The sequence below is a fragment of the Syngnathus scovelli genome, chromosome 7 (genome assembly GCF_024217435.2).
Source record: "Syngnathus scovelli strain Florida chromosome 7, RoL_Ssco_1.2, whole genome shotgun sequence".
NCBI lineage: Eukaryota > Metazoa > Chordata > Actinopteri > Syngnathiformes > Syngnathidae > Syngnathus > Syngnathus scovelli.
In genome coordinates, this window is record NC_090853.1 from 12,259,273 (window position 1) to 12,269,825 (window position 10,553).

Genomic DNA, 10,553 nt, shown 5'->3' on the forward strand with positions numbered 1-10,553 from the left:
GTTGAGTTTGGCAAGCATACAGATGTTTCTAAAGCACAGCAGCAATACTGAGCTCATTCTCAACATTTTGGCAACAATGCCCCACCTCCTCCTGTCTACAAGATGTCCCCTACATAGCCACAACAACTTAATGAAAAGTCTCACTGGGTTGAACCAGACAGGTCTTTACTGAGTGTTTTGGGAGGATTTCCTCAAGAAGCTCTAAGCTTGGGAGTCTTTAAAACTCGGCATTAGGGCTCATTGTCCTTCTGCTTCCTTTCTTGCCTCAAAACCGCAGACTGACAAACAAGAATTTCATTAATGTGAGTACTAATGTCGCTGTAAACACCAGAATCATTTCCTCAAAGCCACTACAAAGGTTTTTGGCCATTATCACTCCATCGTACAATCTTGCACTCAATATGTGATATCAGTGCAAAAAAAAAAAAAAAAAAAATCATCTCATCATCAATCAAGTCTTTCATTCTTTCGGCCGAGTAGTCTACAGACAGTGTTCCCTCTTTAATTAGAAGCACAGTGGGCATGATGACAAATAGATCTGTCAGAAGCAAACAATTCCCTCAAAAATCCAATAATTTCATGACCCAACTCTTGGATTGATTGAAAATTATTCATGCCTGGAAAGAAAGCCTAACCGGCAGATAATGCAGCCCAGTCAACGAGAAGAAATGATCTATTTAAAATGATTTTGTCATTGGTTTCATATATTTGGTAAATGTGGGCATGTTATCACAGTTGGTCCCTTGTCTACACATTTCAGTGAAACTACAATGTATTATAATGCAATTGCCAATCATTTTTGCATTGCATTATTTACTGTCAAACAATCCTTTCACTGCAAATGTTTTGCATCCTTCCCTGGCAGCAGATTTTCTAATGAAAGAGTTGAGTTGAACAAACAAACAATCCTTTTTATTGGTCTACTAAATGAAATCAGATAAACCAGAACAAATGTATAGCTCCATTGCAACACAAGACTTGTAATAATATTACTTCCTAGTTGCTGGATTGTGCCGAGTCTACAATAACATGATTTGATAAAGGAATACTTAGCACGGAACAACACACCGCCAGGGAGCCACCTTGCTTGTGCGTACATACAAAAGAACAGAACAGCGTTCAGTGTGCAGTTGTTATCGAGGCAAAAAGGAATGAAGTGAGTTTGACACGTGTTGTGATGCTAAACGACCAATGTGTGTATGTATGTATGTATGTGTGTGTGTGTGTGTGTATGTGTGTGTGTGTGTGTGTGTGTGTGTGTGTGTGTGTGTGTGTGTGTGTGTGTGCGTGTGCGTGCACTAAACATTTTCAGTTGCGCAAAAAGAAGGTGATTTACTTTATTGATTAGAAATACTGTAGCTCTAAGTATTTTATTGTTTATTTGTTTTGCAAAACAAAGACCAAACCAGAAAGTGAATCAATTTAGAAAACGTCAGCGAATAAATACATTTCTTCTCGTGTTGCTTGATCGCTAAAAATAGTTTATAAAACATTTTATTGCAAAAACCCCAAAATCAGCCGATCAATGGATCAATAGGATAATCGGTTCTAAAAATATTTGAATGTGACAACTCAGTTCTCTGCCCTGCTCTAGCTCACCTGAGTATAAGCAGTATAGAAATTGGATGGATTAAGGGATGAACACATACTAACACTGTAGTTTAGCATGAAGGTTAATATTCCTTAGAAAGTGGAAGATTAATATTCGGTACACGGGTAATGGTAGAAAGTCTGACGTGACTGATCTACAAATTATGACACTACAAACGTTCACCAAATTTACATGAAATGCAAAATATCTGCCGATCCAATCCAGCCAATAAGATATATTTAAAGGCCATCTCTCACCCTCATGGTCTGAGATGGGGAGGAATGGGAAGAATCCAACTTCCCCTTGACCTAGAACAGGAATAAGTGGATGTATAATATGTATTTAGATGTATCATCTTTAATTATCATCTTTGATTACCTGGACACTGTTGATGCACCACCACTGTGAAGGTGTGACCACTGTGTTGAAAGAACCAGATTTTAATCATATTGTACACAACTTCAACCTTCAAACTCGAAATTTTAGTCATGCTCTTAAACCAGGGGTGTCAAACTCATTTTTTTCGCGGGCCGCATTATAGTCATAGCTTCTTTCGGAGGGCCATTATGACTGTCAACCCAAATATATGTATGAGCACCTCATATTATATACAGTAAAAGCTACAAAACAAACTGACAAATAACTCGTTTTCAAATCAGACGAGTAAAAACTGGTCAAATATTTTAAAAAAAAGATATTATTAAAAGTGACGACAATTTGCAATTCTAGTAATGAATTTGATGCACAATTTGTCTTCGCGGGCCGCATAAACTGATGTGGCGGGTCGCATCTGGCCCCCGGGCCTTGAGTTTGACACATGTGCCTTAAACTATAAATGTGAAATGAATTCATCATAGCCAGGCTCCATTTTAACTCAATATCCTGATACCAGAATGCACATTTAACATTTGCTAACAGTCTACCAGCCACTTCTGTATGTAGTAAGTACCATGATGAAACGCAGGCTTGTCGGATAGTAAATCTCCTTGCCTTGCCAGGTTTTGAGATATTATTTCACTCCATTTCCCTTGTGTAGCCATTAAGAAGACTCATAACCACAGAAAACATGATGATCACACAGTTGGCTTACAGAGTGTCTCACCTTATCTACACAGGATGACTGACCCATTAAATGCATTGACTTCAAAAGAAATGGTGTTTTGCAGATATATGGTAAGGGCGTCCGTACATCTATTTTCAAGACTGCTTCTTCTGTTCAGGGTCATGAGAAACTGGAGTCTAGTCCAGGTGACGTTGAACAAAAGACGGACTATACCCGGCATGACATATGAATACAAATACACAAATTGTGTCATAAACTCACTATGAGGTGAAACATTTTCTCCAAGATTATTTCCATGCAGTCAATGTTCAGGTTAAGGTTAAAATTCTCACATTTGTAAAACTTTTGATGGGGACACGGTCCTTTTCTGAGAGAGGCAGACCAAGCGAGGGAACATAATGTTTTTACAACAGACAATCTGTCTATGACTGTTAACAACAACATTTACAGATTGCTCCTCAATGAGGCACACTGACTCACACCAAATTATACAAAGCCAATTAAACTCACTCTACAATGTTCAATTCAAGCCATTACTTTCTGATGTTTGTGTGTGTGTGTGTGTGTGCGTGTGTGTGTGTGTGTGTGTGCGTGCGCACGTGTGTGTGTTATACCTTTTATTATAAGGCACCAACAGTGAAAATTATTGTCAAGTCACGCTTGAATTTAATTGGAGAAAATCAGTATAGAAATGTCCCAACTGATAATGAAAATAATTAATTTAAATGGTAACAGGTTGCCAATATTTTTTTCAGCAGTGTGACTAATGATGTGCCGCTACATAATTCCGATTTGTTGTAGTCACCATCAAATTATAAACACCAATATTGTCCTCAGAACCAGAGAGCAAAGGGGCATCTCAACGAGTCACACAGCTTGATGCTGTTAGGGCGGAAAGATAATGAGATGAGTGTCAATCAAGCCTATATGTAAATGCAATCGATCCTTCAATAAAAAATAAACAGTATTGATTGAAATGATTCTCAATGGCACAGTCTAAAAAAAATAAAAAAGACAAATGGGGCTATGGATCGTAGCAATGGTTAACCACCTAAACCACAATTTACACCACAATCGTCACTGCAGTGGCCACAGAATAGATATTAACGCGCTTAGTTTTGAACCACGAATACCAAAATTGAAAAATACTCGACCAAGATTAGGATTGTGGTTCAGTACATCCGTTGCTGATGAAACACACATAAGCGCTTCTTTGTTGCAAATCCTCTTCGTCTCTTTCTTCTTTGTCCCTAATTCATCTCAGCTTTCTGTCCAAATCGATTCCTTTTCTCACTGCGCATGCACATTCACACGCTCACTTGATTATCCTCCCCTGACTCAGATTGACTCAAGTTTGTATCCGCACACTGCATATTCCATACGAGGCGCGCATAGATTCAAAACTAAATGCATTACTTTCTAGGACAGATTGAAACTCCAAATCCCAGAACTGTGAGTTAGTGTACTAACCACCACTACCTCACAGTTCCGCCGCATTTAAGAAAGTCAAACTGTATTTGCCAAACTAAAACAATACAAAAAAAGGCATGCATAAACTGTATTTCCGCACCTACAAAGTAAATAAGTGAAAAAGACAGACATCAGCAGAGAATATATCATATGAATGTGTGACAATGCAGGAAATGTAATTTATTCAAAATGCTCTCTTCACGCACTCAGAATACGAGAAAAGAGAAGACCTGATGAAGGTCAGAGGGAGAATTCCCTATTCTAATTCAGAGGCATTGCTCACCACCCGGAGCAAGAGCCATGGATTAATTTAGAGATCCATTCACCACGCCCGTGCTGAGGGAGAGGCGGCAAAACGTGATGAGGACTAAACGAGTAGAAAAAGAAGGAAAGAATTGAGGTGGAAAAGGGAAGGACAAAAGTGAGTAGGAGGAAGAGGATGAGAGACTTTGAAGCAAGAGACTGCTTGTTGAGTGTCAGACGCTTCACTTAGAAGAGCTTCATTTTCCAGACACTCCTCCTATGGCTAACTGGCAGCAGTGCGCATGCATGTGTGTTCATGTGTATGAGTCAAAGCAAGCACTGGAAATGAAAGAAAAAAGAAAATTGCATAGTAGGTTATCTACAGCTCCCTCAGACATCCCAAGAAACTGCTTTTTGGGTCACTTGAACTTTGAATGTGAGTGTGAATAGTTAGGCTAATTATGTCTTCTGCTGCTGAGCTGACTCCAAGAAATTGTTGACTGGCCTATACAAACATTGCAACTGGGGTTACAAGTGGAGATTACTTTAAGCACCCAGTCAACAGATATTAAAAGATTAGCTTCAAATAACCTGGGTGGAAATCAATACACAAAGAAGCTTCTGCCAATCCGCACAGACTTCTTTTATGATGGTGTAAAGTATTTGGTGAGGCTGTAGAGTTAGCACCAATGGGACGAATTAGAGTAATGTTTTAGTACATTCAATATCAAAATAACAAACAAATCCTAAAAAGGATTGCACAATATAGACTTTTGCATTTCGGATTTATAAAAAATAGCAGCTTTTAGAAAGCAGAGACCTCAGAGAAGGCTAAGCTGACAGAGCCATCAAACAAGAACAATGCTTGAAATGTTACAGTATTTCTTTTTGTTTTTGTATTGGCCTCATGAGCCCTCTGCAAGGTTTTGTGGAATTGAAGTTTTTTTTCAAAGAGGAATGTAATGAATCACACAAACAACAAACACACTTAATATGCATCATAAAACTTCACTACTGAAATAAAATCTTAACTATGCAGTGGACACTAAAAAATTGATCATAATAACTTCTGCCGGGCCACTTGTTGCCAGGCAGAATGGAGCAGAATCAGCGAAACTTTGACTAAAGTTCACCCTTTTATTTTTGGTTTGTTTTGATGAAATCAGAAATGCAAAAAAAAAAAAAAAAAAAAGACAATGTCCACACATGGCAACTCATAATGCAGAGTCAGCACCTGCTCAAGTTCCAAATATCTATTAATATTCACATTACGAAGTGTAGAGAAGGATTGGATACTCACATGCATTGGTGACTGCAAAGCTGTTGGCTGTCTCGATATTGTCGACATGTGGGACCAGGTTGAAGGGGGCTTCCGTAGCGTTGGGGCTAGTGTTGTGAAGGAAGATAGCTAGTCGAAAGGCAGTGTATTCCTGATCAGTATTCCTAATGAACAAGCCGCCTAGGGAGAGAGGCAAAGGAAAAGGTGATGGAGAGGAGAAAAAGAGATATAAGTGCCAAGAAGGATTGATGAGACATGGAAGATGACAAAAAAGGAAAGAGAGGATACAACTAAGATCTTCATTACCATTTGTGAGAAATAATGTCATTTGTCTTTCAGCACACTCACAAAACCTTGAAAGAAAATCCATGGATACCAGTGAATAGAAAAAAAGGGACCGGGGTGTAAGGGGAAGGAAAAAATAGAAATAACTAGCCTGTCAGTGGTGAGTAGACAAAACGATAATGAGTTGGAGAGGAGGTGACAGATAACAGAGGATGGTCAGATCACAAAAGTGTCAGCCACAAAAGGGAAGAGCAGAGGCCATGCACAAAGAAGGGATGACGATGTGGATACAAAGTGTCATTTGGCCTTTCAGAATGAGGGACTCATATTCCATCTGACCAAATGAGAATTCGATAAAAGATAAAAGAAATGGCAGAAAATTAAACCATCCAAAATGTAAAACAAAATTGGTGGGAGCGGGATGGCTGTGAAGAGCAGAACGCCACATACTGTTGGCATAGGAAAGCTTTTAGAAATTCACAAGGAGTCCCAGGGGGGCTCCTTTTATGAACTAAAACAGAGACATTGTAGTCTGGTTAATTCCAGCAACGATGCCAATGAGGTGAAAATGAATAAAATATGACGTATCATTAGTGCTAATTCAATAGGCGAATAAACACATGCACACAAAACAGAACAGTAAATCAACACACATGGTTGACTTGTATGTTATGTCCTGTTAATCATGACAACATTAAGATTGTGGGACCTTGCAGACAAAATTTAAATAATGAAAAATATGAAAGAACCCAAATAAATATGTTGTACATTGTGAAAGTAAGAAATGGAGACAATTATTGGCACTATTGCAATATATTCACATGACACAAAAATGGCACCAGAAACTGATGGCCTGACTCACAATACTCGTTCTAATACATCCTAAAGGTGTTTGGTGGGCTGAAGGTCAGGTGCTACTCAAGTTCTTCCAAACATCTGATCATGCCTTTTTGGAACTCACTTTATGTACTGGGCCACACATTATTCATCCACTTTAACGCACTTCAACACAAATCATCTTCAAATATCATAAGACTATAAAGTACATCGTCATGAACGGTGATGAAAGCGACAATCTCCGTTCACACATGCGGAGAGCAAGACTTACCCAACGTGGCACCCCAGGCAAGATTTTATAGTGCGCCCACCCTCCCACATTGGTTATTTACACAAAATTGTGCTTAATTGATAAGATTCAGTGTGGCCTTTTACATTTGTTTGCAATGTTGAAATCAAAATAGCCTTTCGCCAAACTGTTCTCACTAATGGGACTAGTACAACCCTCTAATTGATGAATTGTGTCCCAATACATTTAGTCATGCACTTGTTTTATATAATTCTATTACTTTCGTGCTTTTTTTTTTTTAAAGAAATCTTAACTTGAACATTTTTTTTTCAATTAGATCAACCTCTAAGATTTGATCAACGCTTCGAGGGCTTAACTGATTGCAAACAAAGTGATTGAGTTGACTTTTAACAGTAAAAGACTGGGAGGGGAAGAGGAAAGATGACAAGGGAGGAGTCGGCAGGCAGCACATAATGAAGCCAGCCATTATTATGACAAGGTGCCATCTACATTTGTGCGAGCGTGTCTTCTTCTCACTAGGAGTCCATCCTGCATGCTTCTAGTTTTCTAAGATTATCTCAGATAATTAACTCACGAAGATTAACGCATGATCACTAAAATGTAAATTTAATCATTCCAAATAGAACAAATCCTGGTGGTTGGAAGTGTTCCGTCACAAAATTGCAGTCTGTTTTGGAGCGCGCTCAGTTGAACCTTGAAAGTCGAACATTCCTGATGTGATCTTCGTAACCATGAAATGTTACTCGGCACATGTTGTGATGTTCCTTCGATTTTTACAGGGCTTTTTTCGTGGCACTTATTCTGAAAAATAGACGGTCATCATTTTTGGGTATTGTGTGCAAAATCATCATATCACACAATTTAGTGATCAACATAGTGTTCATTTGCTTTTACTTTGGCTTGGAGCCATTGATGGTCCCAATTCCTGATTTGAAAAAAAAAAAAAGACTCGTCCTCATAGGACAAGTGGAAAGTTGCAACATATGAGATGGGATTTGTTTCCACCTCTGGTAGACGACCAACTAAGAAAAGCCTGCATTCGACTTGTGAGCTTCCACTTTACTACAGTTCTCTCAAATAGAATTAATGTTAGCAAAGAGCAAAGGTTTCTGTCAAATTACACTGCCGACGTATGTATTCAACTCTTGAAATGAACAACGCGCCAGGCAAACAGAAAGGTCACGTGTGTGTGCAGAATCTTCACCTCCTATCACAAGCGGGTCCACACATGAAGTGGGGTTTGTGTGCATGCCACATGAATGGCCGTGCAACGCAATAGTTACGACCCTCAAGGATCAGTCGCCAGCCGCCTTTTACAGCACCTTTGCCTGTAAAAGCCGTGTATCCAGAAGCCAATGCAGACGTGTAGTGGATGCTAATTTGCCCCAAAAAATTTAGCATTTGAAGTTTATTGGCAGCTGTAGGTACAGAGTCAAGGAGATGAATCCCATTATAGGACCTCTCGACTGCCCCCACAAGGAGTGATGCAGTGAATTCATTATCACACGTTTGACTGCGTGCCAGTGGCGTGTGCGCGCAGCACAAGCGCGCATGCACGTGGCGTCATCTGCAACGGTGAGCCCTATTTTGCAAACTTTATCACTTTTCGGGGATTCATGTGCTCGGGAATGAAGGTTTTGCTTTCACGAGAAGGGTAAGGAAATAGAACTTGAGGGTGAGAGACAGCGACAGAGAGGGAGGAAATACTGCAGTGTCTAAAGAGAGATAAGATTGAAAATGGAAAAGCTTTTTTTAAAATATTCACACAGACAAAATCAAACTCTATGTATTTGTAGACTATTTATGATTTTGAGAATAAATAAATGAATAAAAGATCATTGCTCACAATGTTACAACGTTACGTTTTTGTAAGATGCTTTTTCTTGGAGACTTTGAAAATGCACATCTCTATGGAGAGTGGGGGGGTGGAGAAGCTCTCCAACTCACCAATCTGCACTGAGCTGGGGAACGCTCCCGTCGTCAAACCCCAAAGGATGGAACACAAGCCCAGAAAGTACCAAGAGAAAATATTAATCCTCATGTTTCTTCACTCGGGTCCCCTCAAAAAGTGTTGGGATACATTGACAGGGAGGAAGGAGGGAAAGACGGCAGAAAAAAAAAGAGGAAGGTTTTCTCCGTGTACTGTATGTTTTGTCCAGGATAGTATTCCTATTCCATGGTGGGCTTCAAGCGGTTATCTCCCCACCCCGCCTGCGTGCGCAGTCCGCTCAGGAGAGAGCTGTATGCGCGGCGCACATGGAAAGACAGTGGCGGGAAGAAGGAGTGAGGAAAGTCGTTGCAAGATTGGCGAGCTTGCATAGAGAGCAGACTGCATGGAGCAACTGGACATGCGCGCCCCCTCCTCCCTCTTGCTCTCTCTCCCTCTTTTAGTCATACTCTCACTCTCTTTTCTACACCATATACTTTCTCCTTCCCCGTGTTGCCGGTGATTCCGTGCCTGAGGGGAGGCGCGGATTAGACACATTTACGCACTTTCTACATGGTTGTGATCATCTGCTTTTATCATATGTCAAATGTCTCCTCTAGTTTATCTTATTCTCATTGAGTCAAAGAGGAAAAGATCGTTTCCTTTAAGAAGTTTAAATAAAGGGTTCCTCCTGCGTCAAACATAATCCACCCTGACGCAATAGTCCAATATAGTCTGTCTGTCCCAGGTTTAGTTCAGACTGCAGCCGTATTAACAACAAAGAAGACCACAAACATCTGGCCAGAATATTTTAGTACTTCAATGCCATGAATTGAAAATACGAATATGAAGTGTGTGTGTGTGTGTGTGTGTGTGCGTGTGTGTGTGTGTGTGTGTGTGTGTGTGTGTGTGTGCGTGTGTGTGTGTGTGTGTGTGTGTGTGTGTGTGTGTGTGTGTGTGTGTGTGTGTGTGTGTGTGTGTGTGTGTGTGTGTGTGTGTGTGTGCGTGCGAGTGTATGTTTCTGTTGGAATCACAGCAATGACCACTAACACACGGGCCTTCCACGCTTACCAGAACTGTCCATGGTCCTGAAATCCAGTAAGGCATTGAGCTGGATGCAGAGTTTAGATGTATCCACGTACAAATCAATCAGTTTATTTCTAATGTGTTAATTAGATTCAGTTTATAATGATGTAGATTGGTGGTTTGTGGTTACCACTCCTGCCTCACATGGGAAAGATCGTTTGAATATTGGCCCTGGACCTCGTGTGTAGAGTTTGCACCAATTTGCATGGTCTCTCTTGTGTAGGCATGTGACTTTGGCTTTCTCCCACACTTGAAAAAAATCCATAATGGGTTCACTGAAGACTCCAAATTGTCAATACGTGTGAATGTGAGTGTGAATGGTTGCTTGTCAAACAAAACAAAAAAGAACATTCTTCTACATGGAAAGTGGTAATTAATTTCCTCATACCCAGCAAGGGTCATTTGTTTCTCATTTGTGAGATTTATTAATGAATGTTTGATAAGTGATTGGCAGCTTCTGCCATCTTTATTTTATCAGTGTTTACTGTAATGGTTACTATAAATCTGGTACTTTCCGTGTAT

At 40.0% G+C, this 10,553-nt stretch overlaps 1 protein-coding gene across 13 annotated transcripts in view; it reads right to left on the minus strand.

Annotated features, from left to right (window-relative positions):
* The window catches only part of gria4a (glutamate receptor, ionotropic, AMPA 4a), a 72,837-nt gene extending 63,493 nt beyond the window's left edge, over positions 1–9,344 (minus strand). For 5 of the 13 annotated variants that reach the window (XM_049725700.2, XM_049725701.2, XM_049725705.2 and 2 more), the window contains exons 1-2: positions 8,966–9,341; positions 5,668–5,826 (exon numbers count right to left, since the gene is read on the minus strand). In XM_049725700.2, coding sequence (XP_049581657.1) covers positions 5,668–5,826; positions 8,966–9,059 — 253 coding nt within the window. In that variant the 5' untranslated portion in view covers positions 9,060–9,341. Of the gene's footprint in view, positions 1–5,667; positions 5,827–8,965 lie in introns of all 13 variants that reach the window. The other 8 variants (XR_007482720.2, XM_049725706.2, XM_049725707.2 and 5 more) reach the window with 3 other exon arrangements.
* Between the last annotated feature and the right edge of the window lie 1,209 nt (positions 9,345–10,553).